Below are 25,565 nucleotides of genomic sequence, written 5' to 3'. Positions count from 1 at the left end.
ACAATGTTGTTTTTTTTTTCTGCAAGAATGAGTGTTAGTGGCATTCTAATTAAACCAAAGACCAACCTACAGTCATCTGTTGAAACTCAAAAGGGCCAAATGTTACACACGTAGTTAGCCTTCATTAGGTAGACTTGAGGAAATGATGTGATCCAACCATTGGAGGTGGCAGCACAGCCCTCACCCCAACTGGAGATCACTCCTGCCCGCATCTTGGAGGACAGGTGGCCTCCCCTCCCTGCATGCCAAGCCTAGCGGGCTTGGCTTGGGTGGGATCATGAGAGTGAAGGCTGAGGACAGGGTTATAGCGAGGTGACACTCTGAGGCTCTTCTCACCTTTGGACATTTCCTCCTTCGGCTCCTGACTCCTGTTGTCACACAGCGCTTTCAACCTGGTTCTTTGGCTCCCCTGGTGCCCCTTGGAGCACAATCCACATGACAGCTTCTCCTGGCTGTCCCAAGTTTTGGTAGGACAGAACCAAATGGCTTGAGTGTACAAGTCAGAAGGGAGAGTCACAAGGTCCTTGAAGTCAAAGACAGCAACTGGAGGAGGTGGCAGAGGTGACACTGGGCAGGCACTGGAGAGAGGGCAGGGTGGCAGTGGTGGCTGGAACCGTGTGGCTGAGCCATTGGGGCTGGAAGCTGCCAGGTAATTCATTCCCAAACTGACAGCTATGCACGCAAGAGATTATTCTAACCTTTGAACCCTTCTGGCTGTCTTTGGGAACAATTTGCCAAATTCTCCTGGGGTCAGCCAAACAACTCCATACTCTGTGGGGGTGCTGAAGAATTGAAGCCAAGGACCCCAACTTAGCTGAGGCCTTTATCATCTGTGTGGGGCTTTTGGGCCTATGTCAGGTCCGTAGCACAAGCATCTAGGATAAAATGTGGTTTAGTTTTTCTAACACACGTGTCTGCGTGTTTGCATGCATGTGCACACTGCTGATGATCAGATCAGAAGGAATTTGCTTATCCTGGGCAATCTCAGTCCTCCTCTTCTGCCCCTTTCTCCTCTACCTCTGTGGCAGGTTGATTTCCCAATGAACCACAGAGAAAAAATTGCAAAATGTTTCTAGTGAAGCCGTGTGCCCCCCCATAGATCTAACTCCTGGTGTTCTTTGCTGTTAGATCTGAAGCCCCAGATGCTCTCGGGCACGGTGCCCAGCCTCCCTGCGTACATCCTCTACATGTGCATCAGACATGCGGATCACACGAGCGACGACCTCAAGGTGCACTCCCTCCTCACATCCACCATCAATGGCATTAAGAAAGTCCTGAAGGTAAGGAGCCCATGCAGAAGGGAGAGTTCTCTGTGCACTGAACGAAGCTAGCAACCCCACACCATTTGCCTGTGTCTTGGTTCTGCTAATCTCCCAGGTAGGATGCCGGACATTCCCAGAGAAGGATGCTCAGGCTCCAAAATAGCAGGAAGCCCAGAATTCCAGGGTGGGCCTCTGGTCACCTCTCTGCTGACCTGCAGGGGTGTTCTATGCTAACAGAAGGTCTGGCTACCCCCTGCCTCAGATGCTAAGGACATGTCCCTCAACAACCAAGGATGGGTCTCAATGCAAGTGAGTTCAAGGACACATCTAGAAGGCAGTTCCTCTCCCATCTCTCCTGAAAGCTAGTGTATGCTGCCCAGGGTGGCCCAGGAAAAGCTGCTGACATTCATCAACTGTAAGGTGGGGCTGCTGGGCTGCCCACAGGGGTTGACAGCTGAAGAATGCCACTTAGGTGGCTCAAGCCTAGCTACTTAGGAGGCTGAGATTTGAGGATCATGATTCAAAGAGAGCCTGGCCAGGAAAATACATTTGACTCATATCCAATTGACCACCAAAAACACCCAGAAATGGAGCTGTGGTTCAAGTGGCAGAGTACCAGCCTTGAGAAAAAAAAACAATGGATAGTGCTTGGGTTCTGAGTTTAACGCCCTCTACCATTTAAAAAAAAAAGTGCTACCAAAAGGCACAAGGCTCTTCACAAATGTAATAGGAACCACTTCTTCGCTAGCTTGTCCACAGAGGGCCAAGGGCCAGGAGAGACCCACGTGTAACTATTCTTTGAGACCAGCTCTAGCTCTCTCCGACATGGCCACTTCCAGGATGGGAGCTGTCCTCAAGAGCACTGAGGACAATCCTGGGTCTGGTAACTTGGATCTGCTAAGCCTGTGGTCCTTGCTCTTGGAGAACACCAAGCCAGCCTTGAGCTTCTAGCCTCATGCCCTGCTGTGCTCTCCGTACACGGTGCCACCACTCACAGCTCCAAACATCTATCAGCCATATGCTGCCATCATCCCAGTATGTGTGTCTGGCCTTGACCTCCTTCTGTAGGGCTCCAGCTGGAGTCTTCAACCAGACTAGGTCAGCCTGGGACTGAATGCAAATAGCGCTTTTCTAATCCCCAGCTAACTTAGCTTGCAGAAGTCCCCCACAGTCCTTGTATGCCACTTCTTAGTTTTGTTGATAGAGCTCTACCACTCTCCTCCCTTCAAATAACAACACTGAGCTCCCAGCACCGACTCCATGCAGAGTGCGTGTACTACAGACCGGATCGTGGTTGTGAGGGTTGCTGAGCAGCCTGTCACTTCATTAGGAGCACCTGACCCATAAGTGAGTGGGACATCAGGACACCTGGCTGTCTTACTTCCTAGCACCTCATGTGTTGGAGAGCTGCTCAGTCAGTGCAGGGAGCTAGACAGAGCCTGGGGCCACCAGGATGGGCCTCATCGGTGCAGCTCGGCTTCACCTTCTTCAGCCACAACGAGCAGATGTTTACCTGCATCAACACACACACACACACACACACACACACACACACACACACACTTCACCTTCTTCAGCCACGGCAAGCAGATGTTTACGTACACTCACACACACACACACACCACACCACCCCCACCCCACACCGATCAGGGGGCCTGGGAGTGGTTCTAGGTACCATCATGAGGAATGAAAGATTAGCAGAGCAACTTCTCAGCAAAGGGTGTCTTCCTTGTGACTAACAAATGGTCTTTGCATCATCAGGACTGCTACAAAATGCGGGACACAATGGGGAACATGGGCAGAGAGGTACTAAGTAATATTTCCCCTAATGAGAAGCCTGGAATATCTTTTCTTTTTGCAGAAGCACAATGATGACTTTGAGATGACATCGTTCTGGCTATCCAACACCTGCCGCCTCCTTCACTGCTTAAAGCAGTACAGTGGGGATGAGGTGAGTGAGATCAATGTCCAGAAGATGGCCTGCTCCACTCACTCACAGTTCTAAGGGGCCAAGAGCCCCTGAGATGATGGCTTCAGGTCTGTAGAGTGCCCTATCTTAGACCGTGGCATCTCTGGTGACTGGAAGCAATAGCCTCTGCTTTAAACCTAATTTGATTCCGTGGCCCAAGCTCCAGCTGACACTATCATTTTTGTGTTCCTCTCTTAACCTCCAAGACCCATCTTTATCTAAGAATGCACTGGTCCTGTCTTTGACCCCTGAGAAAACCTCTTCCACACTCTGGATCCAGCCCCTTGACTTCGTGACTTGGCACAGTTCCCCTCCCACATCCCGGCAAGCCTCCTCCACTTCTCCCCCGCCTTTCTCACTTGTTACTATCTGCCCTCCCCAAGGCGATGATGTCACAGAAATGAAAGTAGTGCCATAATGTTGAAATCTCTATCTCATCTTTTGTGCCAGAACAAATTTTGACATTCTTCTCCCTGGAATAATAACAGAATCTGCCACCTGCAGTAGGTCTTGCCTTTGGACTGGGGCTTGACTCCATAGCTCTCCCAAGAGCCAGAACTTGAGAGCCCTCTGGAGGAATAGCTCCAAGTGGCAGAGTGCTGGCCAAGTAGGGTCCTGAGTTGAAACCCCAGTACCAGCAAAAGACAAATAAGAATGAGAACCTCAGTTGCTCACCTGCTCTTTATAAGTTAAAGGTAGAAGAAATAGCCTTTGTCTCATACCAGACGCCTTGTTACATAATCATAATAGCATGCACAGTCGCTTTCTCTATGCATGGAATAACATTCAATGTCATTTCACTAGGTTCAGCATTTTTCCCAGGCTACATATACTGCAGCATCATATAGGGCAGAGTTAGAACCGAGGGCTCCATGGCATAAGGCTGTCCCGGGAGCTCAGGCAAAGACTTGAACCATGGTGTAACCAGGTCTGTGTAGCCAGAGAATAAGGACAGATGGAAGGATCCCTCAGTGATTGCAATTACTCTCTCTCCAAGCCTGCTTTCATTTCATTAAAAATTGCTTTGAGCAGTGGCACATGCCTGTTACACTCAGGAGGCAGCGGCAGCAGGATCGAGAGTTCCAGGAAGAAAGAAGAAAAGAGAGGAGAGGAGAGGGGAGGGGAGGGGAGAAGAAAAGGAAGGGAGGGAGGGAGGGAGGGAGGAGAGAGGAGTCAGGAAGGGGAGGAAGGGAAGGAAGAGGAAAAAGGAGAGGAGGGGAGGGAAGGAGAAAGGGAGGGGAGAGGGAGGGAGACTATAACTCAGAACCATTTTGAGGCCTTGCCTGAGACTGACACTTTTCTGAGAACAATCATCTTTTAGGGGTCATTAACTTCTTTTGGCCTGAATAAAAATGACACCGGAGCTGGGTATGGTGACATATGCCTAAAATCCCAGCACTTCGGAGGCTGAGTCAGGAGGATCACAAAGTTGAGGTCAGCCAAGTGATATAGTGATACTGTCTGAAAATTAAAAGGACATCACATGACCCCTCGACGTCACCAATCCTTCTATCTTACATGTTAGTTTCAGTTTGTTAATACACAAAGCTATTATAACAGAATCATTTCAGTTCATCTGTTAATCCTAATACTCAGTGATAGAACCCAGAATGTCAGTACTACCTACCTCTCCTCCACAGGGCTTCATGACCCAGAACACTGCGAAGCAGAATGAGCACTGTCTCAAGAACTTTGACCTCACTGAATATCGACAGGTGCTGAGTGACCTTTCCATTCAAATCTACCAGCAGCTCATTAAAATCGCAGAGGGCTTGTTGCAGCCTATGATCGGTAAGTTGTTACAGGAGCTCCCCCCACCTACCCTAGGGGTCTGAAAGGAGCAGCTATGGTAAGCTATCCTTTCTTTTGGGAAACAAATGTATCAGCAGTGGCCTCCACAAAGCCAGGGGCACCTTGGTGAAGGTATTAGAAGGTACGTGTATCGCGCCTAGGAAGATGTGTGAAAGTTCCAACACCATCCCATAATGATGCTAGCATAGAAGATGCTCTTTTCTTTATCACTCCTTCTGTAGTATATATTCCTACAGCAAATTAATTTCCATTAACAAACTCAAAAGGCACAAAGGGCGTGGCTCATTGGTAGATACCTTGCCTAGCATGCATGGGGCTCTGGGTTCCAGCCCCTGCATTGCAAATATGGACACAAAACAAGAAAAAATATCCATAATGCATATACAGTGAAAAAATAATAATCCTCTTGCCCAATATGTACTTCCTTCGTGTAAACAGAAAGCATTATGTGTGCTCTTGTGAAGGAGCACAACCCTAAGCACTCAGTAATATTTACTTCATACAAAGCAGGGAGTATACCTGGCCTCTGAACATGAAATCAGAACTGAAACATAAAAGCAATCAAGTTCAAAGGCAAGTAACATATAATGTGTGTCATTCAGTGTTCCACAAAGGCTGGGAAAGAGTCAAGCCTGGACCTGCATGACCTGCCTTCTCTGAGTTTTTATAGCCCAAATAGGTTATGAGTAAATCCCAGCTAGGAGCAATCCAGAACAACAGCCCTTGCAAAACTTCCCTTTGTCCATCATCTTCTCCTAAGGCACCACATGGAGACAGAAATGACACATCAAGCTAGAGAAACATTGGAAACTCAGAACAATGTGAGGTTAAAGAGCACTAGTTCTGAAGTCAGGCCTGAGTTCAGATTTTACCACTCCCTAGCAGCATGCCCATTGGCAAGTTATCTAACCTTATTTTTCCTCATCAGTAAAATGAGAAGTACTTCACAGGGTTGTTACATGATTAAATGAGGTATTGAACAAAAGGCACCTGCAGTTAAGTTCTTGATGCTCAATAAGTATGCTGGACCTACTGAACTAATATTTATAGAGTCAGTGGCTGGCCAGAACTATATTCACGTTGCCTAGTTCTTGAATATAGGCAATACACTATACAGCTCTTGCAGATTCACTATCTTTGTCCCATCATCCATAAGTTTAAGTGTAAATTTGCTCCATAACTATTTTATTCCATATAGAGACCAACACACTAGAATTTGTCCATCAAATGTTGTACATTCCCAAGTGTGAGCATCACAGATCTCTGAAAGTTATTATTGCTTAAGCCCAGAGTACCATTTGATCTGAGTGGTGCAACAACACTGTTTTGGGGAACGTGCAAGCTTCTCTATCCATGCTTTTCTTTCAGTTTCTGCCATGTTGGAAAATGAGAGCATTCAGGGTCTTTCTGGTGTGAAGCCAATGGGCTACCGGAAGCGCTCCTCCAGCATGGAGGGCGGGGAGAACTCATATTGCCTGGAGGCCATCATCCGCCAGATGAACTCCTTTCATACGGTCATGTGTGACCAGGGCCTGGACCCCGAGATCATCCTGCAGGTGTTCAAGCAGCTCTTCTACATGATCAACGCAGTGACTCTTAACAACCTCCTCCTGCGGAAGGATGTCTGTTCTTGGAGCACAGGCATGCAGCTCAGGTGAGCAGGACACACCAGGCCAACTCCACCTGGAGTCAGAGCACAGCTGTTCTCAAGTGAAATCCAAATCCAACTTGAAGTCTTTGCCATGGTCTGTATGTAATTCCAGTCTATCGCCTTTTTATTGGTTGATGAAATTTATCAAACACTTGAGATGGTGAACTTTATAAACACATGTGTTAAAGACATCTTACTTAAAGACATCTACATACACTGAAGACTAAATACAATGAAGCTAGGTTAGAGAACAGTTACTGAGGTGCAAGACCTGAAGATTTACAAAGAAGTAGAAACATTTATGAATATTAAAATCTAAATGGTTTTAACTCAGTATATCTAATGCCTCTCCCCCATTATTTTATTTTTATTTTGAATCAGTCCCAGGGCTTGATCTCAGGGCCTCGGAGCTATCCCTTAGGTTTTTCTGCTTAAGCCTGGCCACACTTCTGGCTTTTTAGTAGTTAATTGGAGTCTTGTGGACTTTCCTGCCTAGTCTGGCTTTGTACTGGAATCCTCAGGTCTCAGCCTCCTGAATAGCTAGAATTTTACATGAGCCACTGGTGCTGGCCTTCCCATTCATTTCTAAAGACACATCAAGCATTTTATCTTTGCTTATTCATTCAACCTACCCTTACTGAGTGTCAGGCACTGATCAAGCTTTTAACTGTGTGATGTAATTAAGGTTATGACAGATGTCCCTAGTTGTAAGTAGCCTGCAGAGTTCACAGGTTGTTAACACAGCTTGTTCTTTCCCCTATGGCAAAGGTATAACATAAGTCAACTTGAGGAATGGCTTCGGGGAAGGAACCTTCACCAGAGCGGGGCGGTCCAGACTCTGGAACCTTTGATCCAGGCAGCCCAACTTCTGCAGCTGAAGAAGAAAACCCAAGAAGATGCAGAAGCTATCTGCTCTCTATGTACCTCCCTCAGCACCCAGCAGGTATGGCTGGCCTTTCTAGACCTTTCTCAGCCATCTTGACAGTTGTACTGTTCTTGTCAGTGGGTTTTTAGTTCTCTCCTCCCACAGTTGATGATACAGGCCTGGGGTTGCAGTCAGTGGGTGGTCTTGCTGAACAGAGACCACTTTGGTTTGTGAATCAGATGCTACCCTACCTGTAAATCTCTGATTCCTGTTGTTCATCCAGAAAACCCACAAAGTTCAGCTAACCTTTTTTTTTTTTTTTTGGTCATGGGGCTTGAACTCTGGGTCAGGGCACTGTCCCTCAGCTCTTCAGCTCAGGACCACTTGAGCCACAGTGCCACTTCCAGTTTTCTGAATGTTTTATTGGAGATAAGAGTCTCATGGACTTTCCTGCCTAGGCTGGCTGTGAACTGCAATCCTCAGATCTCAGAGGCCTCTTGAGTAGCTAGGATTATAGGTGAGAGCCACCAGTGCCCATCTAAAGCTAACCATTTTTTTAAGAAACAAATTCTGGATTGCTTCCTACTCCGAAATTTAAATTTTCACTGAAATTGTCAACATTGGGTTTGCTTCATTTGCTTTCTTCATAATTATGTGCTTACTTTGTAACTGTCATTTAAATAAGGTTATAGTTTCTCTTAAGACTCTACAAAACAGTGAAATCTGTTTAAATTATTTTAAGAAGGAGAAGGGGAAATAGGGGAGAGAACTAGGAGTGAGGTTGATCACACTTAAAGAGTCCTTCCAAACAGAACTGGAGGTCTTAACCGGAGATGAGAAGGAACGTGTTTAATAATACGTGTGTGTAGCCGGGCGCTGGTGGCTCACGCCTGTAATCCTAGCTACTCAGGAGGCTGAGATCTGAGGATCGTGGTTCAAAGCCAGCCCAGGCAGGAGAGACCATGAGACTCCTATCTCCAATAAACCACCAGAAAACCGGAAGTGGTGCTGTAGCTCAAGTGGTAGAGTGCTCGCCTTGAGCTGAAGAGCTGAGGGACAGCGCCCAGGCCCAGAGTTCAAGCCCCACAGCCGACTAAAAAAAAAAAAAAAATATATATGTGTGTGGAAATGGCGTAATGAAACCCCCTTTGGGCAGCTAACATGTACTAAAGAAAATCTACTTACATTATTTTAAGTGAAGTCCTTTCCCCCCAAAATTACATTTATTTTGTAAACTGGTGTAGACATAATCTCAACCTATAAAAAGACAAATCCCCAGGAGGGCAGATCTTGCCCTTCATCATAAGTGACCTGTGGGCCAGAAACCAGCCTTTCCCAATCAAATACACCTCCTTCCTAGCCAGTACCTTAAAGTACCCAACTCTTAAGCTCAATATAGCAAAATGAATATGTGTCTTTGAAACTCCTCCACTAACTTAAAGATGAAACTTGCTTCCTGCTATAAAAGTACTAACAGTTTCCCAACTTGCCCCCTTTAAATTACATTTTCACTTTCATGAGTTTATTTCTGGAATACAACTAGCATTGCCCTGGGGCAAATTTTTGTCACCAAGTAATTGGTAAACAGACAAAAGACCATTTCCTGGAAATCTCATTTGTAGACAAATTTATTTGTGGGAAAGGAGAGTAGAAGAGTTGTTAGGTGTTAATCAAGTTCTTTCTCATCTTAGGTACCTTTAAGTGACTAGTAGCTATTATCTATGCAGCCAGGCCAGGGGCATGTATGTGCCCACACGTGTATGCTTGTGTAGGGTACATGAATGCTATACAGCAGCTCAGATCCACCAGGAGCAGCCATGGATGTGAATTCCCAGTGCAATGATTAGTCTAGATTATTTATATTGTGGGTCCTGTCTAAAGCAGTGTATACTCTTACACTATTAGCATACAGTCTTTAAAGTTACCTTCCATTTATTTAATTTTGTGTTAAACTTTGTTTTGGTTCCAACAGATTGTCAAAATTTTAAACCTTTATACTCCTCTTAATGAATTTGAAGAACGGGTCACAGTGTCCTTTATCCGAACAATTCAGGTGAGTTTTAAAACATGAATGAATTTTTTAAAGTCCTGGTCTAAAACTCTGGAAAGAAGTTGGAAGTTTAGGTTTTAACCTTCTTTTTATAAAATGCTAGTTGTTGCTGCTATGTGCTAGAAGACCTTTTATTTCTAGGATTTCTGTGTAAATATTTACAAATAATTCATTAACTAGAGGCATGCACCGAGGATTTAACCTTTATCATCTCTGCCTCTCAGACTTTTAGACACCACCAAAGTATTTAATTTGCACCTTAATGAATCAGGACACCAAATGGAATCAACAAAGAAGTTAAATATCTACTTTAGCTGCCGATAGATCTAAGCAGCACTCTGTAAGCATTCAACAGAAGTGCTAGATAATGCAGCTCAGAGGTAGAGGGCTGTTGAACTTGTGGTTTCATCTCCAGCACTACCAAAAACAGAGGACGAGGAAGGGGGGAGGAAAGGAGGGGTGAAGGAAGAGGGTAAGGGAAAAAGGAGAGGGAGGAAAAGAGACAGAGAGAGAATATAACTTGAACTCTGAAATCTTATCTCTAAGACTTGGAATAATTCACCCTTAGGAATATGCTTAGTAGAAAGCATGTTAGGCCTTTAGGGTGTTTAGATCTGGGGACTTTTAACTTAAAGATGAGCATCCTCAAGCTGAGACACATGTCTCTCCCACAGCTGCATGGAGGGATAACTTTCTGGGGATACGTTAGTGTACAAAGTAATGCCAATGTGAATCAGGATGAAAAAGAACAAGAGGAAATTATCTGAGAGCAGGAGGCAGGAAAAGGAGAACCACAATAGATATTTATCAAATTATTGCTGAGGACTGCAGCTCCTAGCTGGGCACTGATGGCTCAGCCTGCAATCTTAGCTACTCAGGAGGTTGGGATCTGAGGATTTTGGTTCAAAGCCAGCCCTGGCAGGAAAGTCTGTGAGACTCTTATCTCCAATAAACGACTCAGAAAAAAAGCCAGAAGTGCTCTGTGGCTTAAATGGTAGAGCCTTGAGCCAAAGAAGTTCAGGGACAGCACCCAGGCCCTGAGCTCAAGCCCAGGGCTGTGTCCCTCCCCCACGGTATAACCCCTGCTTTCACTGTATTTGATGTTGGTATAATTTATGGAGGGGAAGGACAAAAACAAATCGTTTAAATAGGGATACAGGTGGATCCATTGCAACAATGAGATGTACAAGTTGTTATGTCGAAAAACGAACTTTACAACTTTGGGGGGGATCAGGTAGGGGGGCAGGGAGGGGTATGGGAAGGGGAAACAAAGGAGGAGACAACAATGCTTGATAAGAAATGTACTCATTATCTTGCCCATGTAATTGTAACCCCTCTGTATGGTATTTTCACAATTAAAAAAAAAAAGGAAGGAAGGAAGGGAAGGAAGGAAGGAAGGAAGGAAGGAAGGAAGGAAGGAAGGAAGGAAGGAAGGAAGGAAGGAAGGAAGGAAAAGGCTGAAGCTCCTGGAGGACACAGGCTCTTTTGTATCAGAAGCTGCTCCTTTGAAATACTTGGGATTTTACTCAGTGCATCTGACTATTTCAGATGTACAACTCCAGAGATTTAGAAAGAGTATCTTGGGTCTGAAAAGAGCTGTGACAAGAACAAATGAACTTTAGCCTACTGCCCAAGTAGAGAATAGGCCAAAGATCAAGATAAGAATGCCAAGTTAGACTTGGCACATTGGTTGTTCTCTCAAGGGCAATTGAGAAACTACAGGGTTATTCAAGATAAAGCCTGTAGAGAGAAGCAGGCGGAGGCTGGCCAATACAAATGCAGTAAAGACAGGGGAGGTGCTGACTATAAAGAACCAGTTACAAACCGTACCTGACTTTATGACCACTCTCAGTGTCTGTATAGAAAGCTAAAAAATGACACGTTAAAATGTAAGTCTCGAAAGTCTTCTTGGTTTTGAGTATCTGAGACACACATCTTATGTCTGAATATCTGTGACTGATTATAAATTGGCAACAGAGAAAGCAGGAAGGGAAACCAGCCCAAAAGTAGCAAATGCCAAGTCAGGATGCAGGCGGTTTAATGGATTACGGACATGGGGGAAAAGGCCATGCAGGTTAAGGGCAGTTGTCCTCAGAACATGCACCATGTCCGGTCTTTCTTGTGCATCAATTTCAGTATCTGGTGACCCTATCAAATATTTCTGCCAGTTGTAGTAGCTTTGTGTTTTATTTCTCACTATTCAGGTTTTAGAGGAAATGGTCAGCAGTCTCACTCACCCACACTTTAGATTGAGCCCCACAAATTCCAGCTGCTCACTAAAGCATACTGCTCTTCAGGTGTTGTATGCATTCTGTAGACCTTTAAAAATGTAAGTTAGCTGAGATATTGATACATAAATATTAGTGAGGCTGTATTAACCTTTTTTACATCTAATACATATATTGTGATTGACACTACACAAGAAATGAGTTCTTTCCCTTCACTGTGAAGACCGTGAAACTATCTTATAATCCTGGGCTTAAACTTACTTCTATCTAGGAGCCTATTACCCGTCACTTTTCAAGTGCTATCCTGTTAAGCCATGGCGCCTCCCTAGCAAGGGTGAGGCCTTGAGTTAAAGCCCTAGTTTGAGCATTAGTGCCAGTTGCAAAACCCAAATACTAGAGAAATTGAGCTGATTAATATCTCTAGCTCTTTCACCTCTAAAATAGCAAAAACATGGAAGCTCTAGACAATTACAGCATCAAAATGTTGTCACTTTTTGAAGCTTCATAAGAGAGAGGAATAAACAGTTTTCTAGCCTGAAGGTAGTATGTATAGAAGGTAGTATATATAGTATGTATATATAGTATGTATAGCCTGATAACCTGTGCTTCTCAAAATTGGGATGGATTGATTTTCCTCTTGGTAATACTCCTGCAGTTCAGTGGCCTTTGTAAAAATAAACCTCCAACCTGGAGTTCAGAGTTCAGAGGCTAATGGTTAATGCATAGGCAGAAAAAAAACAGAAAAATGTGCTGCAAAGTGAATGCTAATGACTAATAGAGTACTTGTCACGTGTACCAACCACTCTGTTTTACACAGGTTGACTCTTTTGATCCTTACAACTTTCTGAGAAGGTTCTCCTCTTCCCCCGAGTGTGTGTGTGTGTGTGTGTGTGTGTGTGTGTGTGTGTGTGTTGATCCTTACAACTTTCTGAGAAGGTTCTCCTCTTCCCCCGAGTGTGTGTGTGTGTGTTGTCCTTACAACTTTCTGAGAAGGTTCTCCTCTTCCCCCAAGTGTGTGTGTGTGTGTGTGTGTGTGTGTGTGTGTGTTAACCTTCCATTATGTGACAACATAACTGAAATCATCTACTTAAAATGAAGAACAGTTCCTTTGGCTACTGGTTTCAGGCCAGTCACCGTACCCTGTTGCTTTGGGCCTGTAGCTGTGCCATGCATCATGGTGGAGCACATGGTAGAACAGTCAGTTCACCTTGTGGCAGCAGGGAAGCAAAAGACAGAAAAAGACAAGAGTCCTACTATCCTTTCCAAGGACATCGGACCTTCCAGCTCTGTTCATTTTTATTCATTCTTTCTATCACACTGTATCATTTTAACCAACATAACTTCAAGCCCTCTGGTCCTTCTATATGCTCGTTCAAGAGTCCTTCTGTGAATTTTTTTACTTGCTAGTGTTTTGTGGGTTTTTTTTTTTTTCCGGTCATGGGGCCTGAACTCTGGGCCTGGGTGCTGTCCTTCAGCTCTTCAGCTCAAGGCTAGCACTCTACCATTTGATCCACAGCGCCACTTCCAGCTTTTTTCTGCTTATGTGGTGCTGAGGAATCGACCCCAGGGCCTCATGCATGCAAGGCAAGCACTCTACCACTGAGCCACCTTCCCAGCCCTTGTTAGTGTATTAAAAAAAACAAAAAACAAAAAAAAACACTTGCTGGGAGCTGGTGGCTCATGCCTATAATCCTAGCTACTCAGAAAGATGAGATCTGAGGATCACAGTTCAAAGCCAGCCGGGACAGGAAAGTCCATGAGACTCTTCTCTCCAATTAATCACCAGAAAACTCGAAGTGGCTCTGTGGCTTAAGTGGTAGAGCACTCACCTTGAGTTAAAGAGCTGAGGGACAGCACCCAGGCCCAGACTTCAAGCCCCACAACCAACAAACCCAAAATAAAAAATCTTAAATATACAGGAAAAGGAGGAGAGAGTAGGTTCTGTTAAATATCACAGTTGATATAACCAGGCAAATCCATTGCATCTTGAGCCCAGTATCTGTGTTGATCACTAGACCAACCAAAGCACACAGACTCAAAAATCTGAAGGATAGACAAGATCATACTGCCTATCCTGATATAGTTAGCAACTCTGGGAATGCAGGCTTCTGATGCACTGGGGCTTAGTTACATGTGCTGGTAGCTGGTCCACATACTGATCTCTCTATGACCAGCCTCTCCCTGGAAAGCACTCTCATGGTTTTTACAAGCATCCAAGAGGGTTTCAGGGTAAGATACTTGGTAATGGTCACCATTTCCAACTCTATAGCTGCTTTGGTGAAGGGATGCTCCCTAGACTTCCAATTCTGCCATTTTACATCATGTGACTCTTTCCCATTCCATTCTATGAAAGAAAAATGGGGCATAGGACTGTTCAGAAAACCTATCTACAGAGGAGATCTGAGATTCACAGTTCATAGCCAGACCAGGCAGCAAAGTCTGTGTGACTCTTATATCCAATTAACCTGCAGAAAGCCAAAAGTAGACCTGTAGCTCAAGTGGTAAATCTCTAGCCTATTGAGTGAAAAAGCTAAGGCCCTGAGTTCACAGCTTTCCCCACGAGAGAGAGAGAGAGAGAGAGAGAGAGAGAGAGAGAGAGTTTTGTCCACATGCTTTGCACCTATTTATACCTTCTTTCTTAGAAAAAAAGTTAAAATAATGCTAGAATCTAGAGAATGCTTTCTCGGATCTCCAATAAGCCTAAACCAGGGCTTCTCTCCTTGCTGAAGTCCTCAACGGTAGGGAGACCACGTTCTCCTAGTCCTGACCTCCTCCCTAATTATCTTAACCTGCCCCATGCTATATAGCCACCCACTTCTGTCAGCTCACTTAGTGGCTATTTTCAAGCCCATGAAGAATTCACGTGGTCTCCTCCTTCCTCCCTCCCAGGCACAGCTACAAGAGCGGAATGACCCTCAGCAACTGCTGCTAGACTCCAAACATATGTTTCCAGTCTTGTTCCCATTTAATCCGTCTTCTCTGACCATGGACTCAATCCACATCCCAGCGTGTCTCAACCTGGAGTTCCTCAATGAAGTCTGATGATGTGCCAGCTTGGTTCCCAAGGAGGAGGCGGCAAATGTAATCAAGCAAATTTAAGGATCTATTAAACCTGGTAAAAGCGGATCACATCAGAAATGGAGTTTGTGGAGTGTGCCGAACTAAATAAGATACATCTCTGTCATTATTTTTTTGTACTTGCTGCTCAGAATAAAAACACTTGAAATATGGAAGATTTTTTTTAAAGATTCGATATCACTCTAAATGAGTACACATGATAACCCATAGCCACCAAACAGTCCCCATGGACATATAACAGGTGCCTGTTCTATAAAATGGAAGCTGCCTAATTGATTTTTTTTAATCCCTGCCTAGAACTGGAAAATATTAATTAGCACTTAAGACCATATTCACAGCCAGTTGTGGTGGTGCACACTTGTAGTCTTAGCACTTGGGAAAACTGGGAGTTCTAACCAGCCTGGGCTACATAACCAGATCCTGTTTCAAAACCAAACAGCGACAACAAAACAAAAATGCACATACACAAAATTACACAGTAAATGCCTTCACTGGACTTTTAACAATGTACCAATAATTGTGAAAATGCCCTATGCCAGCATTCCCCAGGTTGACCAACCACAGATGTGGATGAAGTGGCAAGGTGTTTTTAGGACAAAAATACAGGACTGAGCCTTTTCAGAATTTTTTTCCAATGTGTTTTGTTAATAGCTAATAAATGATAGTGATGTAACTGTCCTCCAAACCTAACATTTTGGATATTTGTTTCTCAAACAAAATCCGAAGACCCAGATCATAATGAGGTAGAGCTCTCTGGTATAGTTTCAGGTTTGTGGGGAACTTTATGCTAGAAATGCTGTCCCCCACACCAAACATCAGGAAGAAAGGGCATAATTGGCACAGAAAATGCCTTGCATGAGCAAGGTCCCTTGCACCACCAAAATGGGGGAAAAATGTGAGAAAAAAACCCGGAAAAATACTTCTTCCAATGCTGGTCTGGATTCTTAAGAATTCCACAGAAGCTTTCACAAAAGTACACATAAGCCAAATATTAGAAGAGAATAAGAATCATCTATTGATATAAAAACAAATAAGTCAGTGTGAAAGCTTTTGATGTGTGAATGCCATCAAACCTCAGTCATATCACATAAACACTGCAAAATGCAAACACCCAGCAAAGGAAGGAATCACTATCAGCTTCAGGATTACTTCAATTTCAGAATCCAGTTATTTGGGGAAAAAAAACTTTAAAAAGTAATCTGTAATCCTTTAACAAACCAAAAGTTTGTGTTTTTGTTTTACTGATTGTTGACATTTTAAGAAAACAAAACCACTTAACCAGGCACTGGTGGTTCACACTTTTAATCCTAATTTCTCACGAGGCTGAGATCTGAGGACTGAGATTCAAAGCCAGCCCAGGGAGGAAAGTCCATGAGATTCTTATCTCCAATCAGCCACCAGAAAAGAAGTGGCACTGTGGCTTAAAGTGGTAGAGCACTAGTCCTGAGGGAATAAGCCAAAGTACCCAGGACCTGAGTTCAAGCCCCAGAACCAGAATAAATTGGTAAATAAAACAAAGTATGTAGCAGCGTAAGCCAGCTTTTGCCATTGCAGGTTATCATCAACATTTTTTAGACTGACTACCAAAAAAATCATTGTGATTATCTCTGCTGTCAAATAGATTGTAAAAAGAATAGTCACTCTTCAGCCTACTGCAGGAGTCTTAGGTGTTTTTGTATCTTAGAATTTTTTTTTGTCCTGTTTTTGTTTTCAGGGTGCTTTTTGGTGACTCTTCAAAAGCAAGTATTCAGTTAAAGAATCTTACTCCACTCAGCTTTTACTAGCTAATTTAATTTGTTCTTCTATATTGGTTTGTAAACCCTGTAAGAAACACTCAACGTTATATTGGGAACATAGTTTTCCTACATTGCAAGTAGAGGTGCACTGCACCCCTGCTGCCTTTCTTATACTCAGCCCCTCAGTTCAGAAGGCTCTTGGGGAAACAATATAACCCAATCCCTAAACAGTCCTCATCCCCATGTCCTGTCATTCTTCCCACCTGCTGGGGTCAGAACACTACATAGGCCCTGTGTTAGACTGCTGACAGTCATGCCCAAATGAGCTGTCAAGGGCACTGTCCCTTCTGGGTCTGCATTAAAGGCTTTGCTGGGCATCTCAGGGCAATGCTTTCCCTCTGCTCTTAGCTACACCATCCTGACATCCACCTTTCAACCCACATGCTACCTTTGGAAAGCCAGATTAAAACAAGTAGGTGCATGGCTACCTCTTCAAGTTGATTATTATGTATGCTTTGTTTTTTGATGCCCATCAGTGTCAAGTTGACTTCTTACATAGATTATCTTTAACCATCAAGATAACCAAGAACTTCTTGTACTGAAAGTAATTTGTAGTTACTACGACCAGCCAGTCCACAAACAATGGCTTACTGTCCTTACATACTGCTTTTAGGCCAGACTTCTGTCACAGTGCATCAGCTGGTGCCAAGGACTTGCTGAATAAAAGCTTAGCAAGTGAATTAAAGTAGAGAGAAGCCTTATGAGTAGTTCCCTTAGCTGAAAATATGGCAGGCTTAATTCTCTTCCAAAAGTCAAAAAGGTATTTCACCAGAACAGTAAGTGATATAGGTTATTGACAAATACAGTAATTGACTATACAATATTTAAATCTGTCCTGTTTAACTTCATACTAAGAGACTGAAATCATCTTTAGAGAAACTAACAGTTTTTTGTTAGTGATTTTACTTTCTATACATTTATTTTTTCCCCCTTCAGTGCTGGGAATTGAATTCCCTGCCTGCTCTGCACTATGTTGGGTGTGTGTGTGTTTAATGGGAGATAAGAGTCTTATGAACTTTCCTGCCTAGGCTGGCTTCCAACCATGATCCTTAGATCTCAGCCTCCAGAGTAACTAGGATTATAGCCTCCAATGCCCAGCTGGACTCTTGCACTTTTTAAAAGTGTATTCTTGACTTCATAAGATCCATAGTCTTTTTTTTAATTTAAGTAATTTAAAGTAGCACAAGTTTGAAGTCAGCACTAGATATCTTTCTTTTTTACTATTAAATATTAGTTGCCACTTTTCTCACTGTGTGCCTTTAGCAGTTACTGAGCTAACTGACTGACCAATTCTTTCTCTGAAGTGTTGCCCTGGGAAGAAATTCAATGTTCAGTGTGGCGTCAGGGTGGTCTTCTTGGTTTGTCTTTGGAAACAGGCATTTTAAAGATTACATAAGAATATTTGTAAATCAATTTGTGTTTTAAGTATTACATGGAGCCTGTCTCTTTACACATAGTAATGTCACTGAGACTGACAAGCATTGACTTACATGTCTTCCCAGCTAGGCCATCTAGCTGCAGTCACAGCAAGATACTTGTAAGTTCACCTGGGAAGTAGATTACACTCAAACATAGAGATTTTACCCTTTCCATGGAGCATGTCAATAGGAGTTTCTTTCCTTGATTTTTTTTTCCTAATACTAAAATTTAAGGCTTTTTGTAATAATTAGACGTTAGGAAAAGTTAGAAAATATACCATCGATTCATCAAATACAGCCTTAATAAATGCATTATGGATTATAGTAACAAATTTGAATCCATTTTTTTCTCTTGCATAAAGCAAATGGTTTGCAAACAATTCTAAGGCAGCAAGAGTTTGCTAAACTGAAGCATCTTTCTAATGCCTAAGTAACTATATGATTACTAAACTGTGAGCATGGGGTGGTACCCTTTCATTTCTCTTTACAGAATATTTATGGTCAGTTCCTAAAATTTGTTGCATGAGCCAAATAAACATGACTTACATTTTTGTACACACTGGTGCCATAATTAGAGAATTAGGAGGTATACAAAATTAAGAATTTAGTGCCAATGGCAAACATGGGGATGAATGTTTTCTTTAAAAAAGTCATTAGCTATTAAAGATGGTTTTTCCTGAAAAGAAACTCTAATTGTAATAAAGGGAATCAATGAGCTGAAATGAAGCTACTTTCTAAAGTGACACTGTGACAGTGATCCAGATTTGAATATGATAACATTTTGCCATCAGCTGATGTGTAGATAAAGTACTGCCTCTCTGGAGAGGTTTACACCTTATTCAGGGGTAAATTACAGAATACTGTTGAGAATATTTTTCCATTTTGGACAAATCTGTACACTATACCTTTATTTATAGAAAAATGCTTGTAATCGTCACTGTAATATTCAGCTGTGGATAAAAATTTGTGGAAATAAATACTTTTGAATAAATTGGTGTGCCAGATGTAAACAAAATTTAAAACTGCATTTACAACTTGACTGGAAAGTTTTTTAGTGCTTTCTTGGAAGAAAAAAAAAAAAAACATGTGGGGCTATATTTAAACCTGCATGATGATTGCTTAAATCAGGGGTCATTATCCAACAGTCCGAAAGCTGGGGGTAGAAGAGGACTTTAGCTTTGAGATCACAAGGCCCATTGAGCAACTACTTTCAATCTATCAAAGGCAGCTTGAGGGTAGGAAAAGACTGATAAGCAGATGAATGAAACAGCTCTAAGTTAGACTAAATCACATGCATATGGTAAAGACATTATTCAGTCAGTGAGAAATTGTTTACAAGAGCTGTATAAAGTAACTTATGAAATATAAATATTACCATAGAGAAATAAAATCAAGGGATGGACAGCCATTTTGTTAGGTTCAAACTTAAGATCAAAACGCTGGTGTTTGTGTGAAAACTGAAGCTCATTCTAAAATTAATGTAGAAGAAGCAGAGGCTTGTGGATAAAGACTTTCCTTGAGAAAGTGGATTGACTGCCTGTCAGGTTTTAAGATCTCACCAGGGAGTGGTGTAATTTGGAATCCCAGCACATGGGAGGCTAAGACAGGAAGACAGACAGTTCAAAACAAGCTAAGGCCTCCTGAGTATGGGGACTACAGGCAGGCATTACCACTCTCAGCAAGGCTCGCTTTAAAACAACCTACTCCTTCTGGACGTCAGAAATTTTACCCAGTTTCCATTGCTGAAACTTCTAAAACCATTACTATTTAAGCTAAAACCATTTGCCATCAACTTTGAGTGTTACAGCAAAGGAGGGAAAACTGCTGGCAGTACTCTTCCTCCCCCCTCATACACAAATAATATTGAATTTCTATTTTATATTTAAACTGAGTTACTTCCATTAAAGATGAAATGTCATGATGAAAACCATTTAAAATATCCCAAACCCCATTTGTAGATTAAAAAATAAGTTGGATTTTCTTTTTTCTTAAGTGAGCATCACCAAGGTATATAATTCTACCGCAGGAGGTCGCAGGCAACTCAGGCATCCGTGTGACCCACGGCCCATTCCCCCCACTAGATCTGAGCCCCTAACCAGGCAGCCTGGCCCTAACCGCGCAGCTCTCCACCTCACTCCTGCTCGCCCGGCCTCAGTCGGTTCACACACTCCATCGTCTGGTTCCCAGAACTCAGATCGCACAGATGTCGCGTCATCATCGGCAGGGCTCGCGGTTAGGCGGCAGGGCCCCTCACCACACTTCCCTCCCGCCTAGCCTCAACCTCTCTCCCTCACCCCTCCTTTCCCCGCTCCAAGTCCCCTAGGCCGCACTTCGCCTAGCACGTTCTTCTAATCCTCTCAGGCCCGGGCAAGCAGCGCCGCCCACAAAGGGCCTGATCATATAAGGAAAATACTGTGGGCTCACAGGGGCCTACGTCGGGGACTCAGGAGCGCCCAGCCCTACTACGCTCCCCGCACCCAGCCCCAACTACGCTGTCGACACCCACCCAACTAGCCAAAGCCCCACCTGGCGAGCCTAGCCAAAACCCGGGCCTCTGCTCACAGTGTGCGCAGCCGCAAAGCTAGCCAATCACGGGCGCTGCCACACACCACGCCCATTTGACTTCCACGCCACGCCTCACTCCGCGGCCCAGCACTTTCAAATCCTGGCGGAGGTTGGGGTGGGCGGGGTCCTGGCGCCGCGGCCTGTTCTCGACCCTGCCCGCCGGCGGGGACTCCGGGGATCCGGGGGGCCCGGCCTGCGGAGGGCAAAGACAGGCGGCGCAGTCAAATAAAATCCTCCCGCTGTACAACGATGTGAGGCTGCCCCAGGCTCAGCCCCGGGAGCCTGCGGTCCCTTTAGTTTCCCGGAGAGGGGCCCAGGGTCGGCGGAGCGGACCTAGGTCGCCCGGGCGGCAGGGCGTGGGGAGCCCGCGCAAAGTCGGTGAAAGGGCAGGGGCGCGGCCTCGCGGGGTGCCGCCCACCCCATAAAGGCCGGGTCCCGGCGGGGGCCGCCCGGGTGTTGTGGAGACGAGACCGCGCACCGAGGGACCGAGCTGCGGCAGCGATGGCCCTCCTCCGAGGTGACCGCCGCCCCGCCGCCCTCACCCCTCTCGGGCGCGGCCTCCGCTTCCGGGCCCCGTGGGCAGGCAGGCCCAGGCCGGGGGTGGACTTTCTCCTGACCCTTCGGCTTTGGGGAGGGGGATGCCGTGGGGATGGGGGACGGGATGGATAATGTGACACCGGCCAGAGGTCAGCGACTCGGGTGCCACATCTAGTGACCGCTGGCCGACTAGAGGAGTTAGCCTCTGACCTTGACCCTCAGCGGGGCGGGGAGGGGGAGAGGAGGGGCCGGTGCCGCCCGCGCCAGGCCTCGATTGCTCACCGTAGCCCGGCGACCTGGTCTGGGTCGCACCTTGGGTGGGGGCGGTGATGCACCCTAAGGGTCTCCAGGGAATTCGCGCCCTGGGGCCTGACCCCCTAAACGGTTTGGTGGTGGTTTGCTCGAAGACCCTGTGTGGCTCTCTTTTGCATTCCTTTGAAGTTCGGGCGACTCCAGGAAAGTGCAGACAACATGTAAAGTTCAGGGGTTTTCAGTTGTCCTAAATAATTATGTAAACTTCCTTTTCATACTAAGCGATCACAGTCGATGGAATTTTATCTAAAAGACCTGTATGTCTGTTGAACATTCCACAGAACACACAGGAAGGCCTTGAGACAGGAAAAGACTTGACAGAGTCTGAGAAGCAATGGTTTTGGTGGTCCAAGGACCCGTGGGCGCTGTACATTCAGTGGGAGGCAAATAAAGGGACTTAATCTCTTCTCGGTCCTTATTTCCTCTCTCATCATAAAGAGACCACTGAAGATTGCAGAGGTCCAAACCAAAGCAAAGGATGGCCTTGATCGTACAAGGGAAAAGAAGGGTAAAAGGAGAGGGGAACTTTTAGCAGAGATTGGCAGATGGGCCTGCGGGAATGAACGGTGGTACAAGATTGGCTGTGGCAGTGAAAGAAATAGCAAGAATGACCTGGAGGAACTGGTTCAGGAGGATACCACTTACAGAGTGAGGAAAGGGGTGGGCGATAGATTCGGAAAGGAAGATTGTTTTGATGCCTGTGGAGTGACCAAGTGGAGATGTCAGGCAGACACTAAGTTATCCCCCCGTTCTAGAAGTCAGAAGAACCCAGGGAAGGAATCAAGTGGAAAGTAAATATTCTGGGACAAAGTACAGTGTATGTTGTCCTACATTCGCCAGTGCCATTCTCAGCTCAGATGACCACATTTACTTAGTAAAGCAGATGTTGGTTTTTCCTTTTAGACAAGTTCAGAAAACCTACTTAATTTGGAAGCTACCTTGGAACGAACTGTCTTTTAAAAAGGAAATCATATTTTTACTGATTTTTATTTTAATTTTATTAGTGGTAGGTACTTTTATAGACTCCTTTGAAATTTGTATGAAAACAAAAAACCCACCGGGTTATAGTACAGGTAGCTAGTGGCTTTGTCTAGAAACCAGCTTTGAGTTTCAGTGGTGATTGTTATGGACTAGTCTGAAGGCAACAAAGCACTTTGGTCTGTTGCCAGCCTGGTGTTTACAGGCCTGGTGGTGAGAAAGAAGAGCTTGTGACTCGTTATTGTAAAATAAAGGACATAATTAAATGGGAGCATAATTAACCATGGTAAGGACTGTTTTCAGGTATTGAAGAAGAGCCAATTGCTATATAAAAATTGTCTTAATATCCATTCCAGTGCTTGGTAGGAGATTTTTCACCCAAAAATATAATTCTGCTGTTTATTAGCTTATTTGGGGGAGGTTATATATCCCCTTATGGCAGTTAGGGCTGCTAAATTACTCCTGATATACTAGATGATCAGTAGTTTCCTTAATTTGGTGCTGTCATCTTCAGTTGCTCTAAGACAATAGGTATTTACAATAGTAGATATTTACCTTGTAGTATTGACCAAATAGTAGTCAGAGGTCGTGTTTTTCCTCCAGTGGTTTTTTGTTATGTTGTTCAAATCAGCACACCTCAACAAGACCTTTCACTGCTCTAGAAGATGGTCTTTTCAATGTCTTACAGTTTTGGAAATCTTTAGCATTTGAGTTTTCAGTGCCCTTTAAACAAGATTCTACCTGGGAACTGGTGGCTCAAGACTCTAATCCTCACTATTCGGAATGCTGAGATCTGAGAATCTCAGTTTGAAGCCAGATAGGGCAGACAAATCTATGAGACTTATCTCCAGTAAACCAGCAAAAGCCAGAAGTGGAGGTTTGACTCAAGTGGTAGCATGCCAAATTTGAGCAAAAAAGCCAAGTGAGAACATTGAGACACTGGGTTCAAGCCCTACGATCTGCCCACTTGAACCACATCACCACTTCTGGCTTTTTGGTGGTTTATTGAAGATAAGCCTCATGGACTTACTGCCCAGGCTGGCTTCAGTCCTTAGGACACCCAGCTTAGATTCACTTTTTAAATGTAAATGTCTACTTGTTCCAGCATCCTTTTTCCATTGGAGTACCTTTGCTTCTTTTGGGGGCCATGTAGTTCTTCCCATACTTTATTAGGTTTTGGCTACAGTCTTTTCGTCTTCATATTGAATAATGTTTATCAATCTTAAAAAAATCACTGAATGTTGTTCATTTCATTTCTACTCTGCTATTAAGCTCATCAAGAGAATTTTTACATTTTAGTCTTAGAATTGGGTTTTTAGTTTATTCTTACTATTTTTGTTTCTGTTCCTTTTTTGAGATACACTATCTTTATCCTTTGTACCCTGAACACAGTTAATAATAGCTATTTTAAATCTTTGCAATTACAGATCTAGATATTCTCAAGGTGGATATCACTTTTAAAGAATTATATATTGGGTTTTTTTTTTAGGGTTAACTTTTGATTGTACTATTTCTGGTTAGCTTTTTTTTTTTTTTTCCAGGCAGCTAGTTTAGCTGAACTTAAGCTACATGTCTCTGCCTGTAGTAGGCAGCAGATCCAAAAGAAGGTCCATATTTTTTATCACAATCCCAAGATGTATGTGGTCTGACCAACACATGCATGATTAAGGGTCAGCTAAATATTTGGGCAGTCTCTGTATGAAATTTGGATCTCTTTTCTGTGCTATTCCTCTTTCCTAGATTCTCTACCACTTTCCAGTGATTGAGGTTGCCATGAACTTTGTTCTCTGATTCTTCAAGCCAGCATGAGTGTGAGTTTCTGAATTCTAGACATTCTGTGTGGCATGGACTGCTGGCTTTCAGGTTCCATGCTATAAATAAACTGACACTCATCTGTACTGTTCCCTTCTTCCAAAGATCAGCTTTTTCCATGTCTGCCTGCCTGCCTAGTTCATTTCCAAGACCTCCAGGTCGTTGTGCATTTGATATTGTCCTGAGTTCTTCCTTGTCTTGAGAGATTTGATCATACAGCAGCATACGAGGCCATGACCAGAATCAGAACTAATAGAACTAGGAGGAAAGCTTGCAAAGGGTAAAGAAAAATGAAGCAAAGATAACACTGACATAAAAGTCAGCAGGGACCAAAGAACTGAGGATGTAGATCAGTGGTGAAACCTTTGCCTACCTTGCAGCCCTGACATCCACTACCCCACCAAAAATGTTTTAAAGGCAGAGACTATTCACTGAGGGTTAGAGAACACATGGGAAGATTCAGAAACATATACTAGTGCAGAATAACCCAGCTACCAGAAAAATATACTTCCAATGTGACAAGCCTTTTGTACATGGCCTTTTGTAAGTGCTTGAATGTTATATCTATAAATTGTGTAGATGTGTCTTAATTATACTTTCATGAGTTGTTCCTCACATTCCTTTTGCTTGTAAATTTCTCAAAATAAGGATAAAAAGTGACAGTTTTGTTGTTGTTATTGTCTTTGTCAGTAGTGGGGCTAAAACTTAGGACCACATGCTCTTGCTTGAGGTTTTCACTTTAGACTGGCACTCTACCACGTGAGCCGCAGCTCCACTTCCAGCTTTTTACTGCTTAGTTGGAGATAAGCGTCATACAGACTTTTCTGCCCAAACTGGTTTCAAACTAATATTCTCAAATGTCAGCCTTCTGAATAGCTAGGATTACAGGTCTGAGCCTCTGGTGCCTAGCTTTATGTTTAAGTTTTGCACTGCACTGCTAGTGATTACCATTCATATTAGAGTCATCATGGATTTTTATACTCATAAGTTTTTTGGCCAATGACAGTAGGTTCCCTAGAATGATTTTTATTTATGTATACAAGGAGACTGATTTGATTTATAGTATTGCTGCAGATTTATAATTTTGGTTTGTATTAATAGATGTATATTCTCTGTCAGATAAAATCAAGAATGTGGGCTGGGAAGGTGGCTCAGTGGTAGAGCACTTGCCTTGCATGCCTGAGGCCCTGGGTTCGATTCCTCAGCACCACATAAGCAAAAAGAAAAAAACC

At 43.9% G+C, this 25,565-nt stretch overlaps 2 protein-coding genes across 2 annotated transcripts in view; both read left to right on the top strand.

Annotated features, from left to right (window-relative positions):
* Myo5b (myosin VB) overlaps positions 1-15,067 on the top strand; it is a 179,537-nt gene extending 164,470 nt beyond the window's left edge. Inside the window, exons 34-40 of the mRNA XM_013018885.1 lie at positions 1,129-1,280; positions 3,124-3,213; positions 4,872-5,022; positions 6,412-6,697; positions 7,463-7,637; positions 9,532-9,612; positions 14,727-15,067. Coding sequence (XP_012874339.1) covers positions 1,129-1,280; positions 3,124-3,213; positions 4,872-5,022; positions 6,412-6,697; positions 7,463-7,637; positions 9,532-9,612; positions 14,727-14,879 — 1,088 coding nt within the window. The 3' untranslated portion in view covers positions 14,880-15,067. The remainder of the gene's footprint in view (positions 1-1,128; positions 1,281-3,123; positions 3,214-4,871; positions 5,023-6,411; positions 6,698-7,462; positions 7,638-9,531; positions 9,613-14,726) is intronic.
* A 6,128-nt stretch (positions 15,068-21,195) lies between these two features.
* Positions 21,196-25,565, top strand: part of Acaa2 (acetyl-CoA acyltransferase 2) — a 25,688-nt gene continuing 21,318 nt past the window's right edge. Inside the window, exons 1-2 of the mRNA XM_013018883.1 lie at positions 21,196-21,273; positions 21,982-22,191. Of these exons, the coding sequence (XP_012874337.1) occupies positions 21,196-21,273; positions 21,982-22,191 (288 nt within the window). The remainder of the gene's footprint in view (positions 21,274-21,981; positions 22,192-25,565) is intronic.

Source organism: Dipodomys ordii, unplaced genomic scaffold, assembly GCF_000151885.1.
Source record: "Dipodomys ordii isolate 6190 unplaced genomic scaffold, Dord_2.0 Scaffold43, whole genome shotgun sequence".
NCBI lineage: Eukaryota > Metazoa > Chordata > Mammalia > Rodentia > Heteromyidae > Dipodomys > Dipodomys ordii.
Note: the sequence above shows the minus strand (reverse complement) of the source record. Positions and strands in the feature narration are given on the sequence as shown.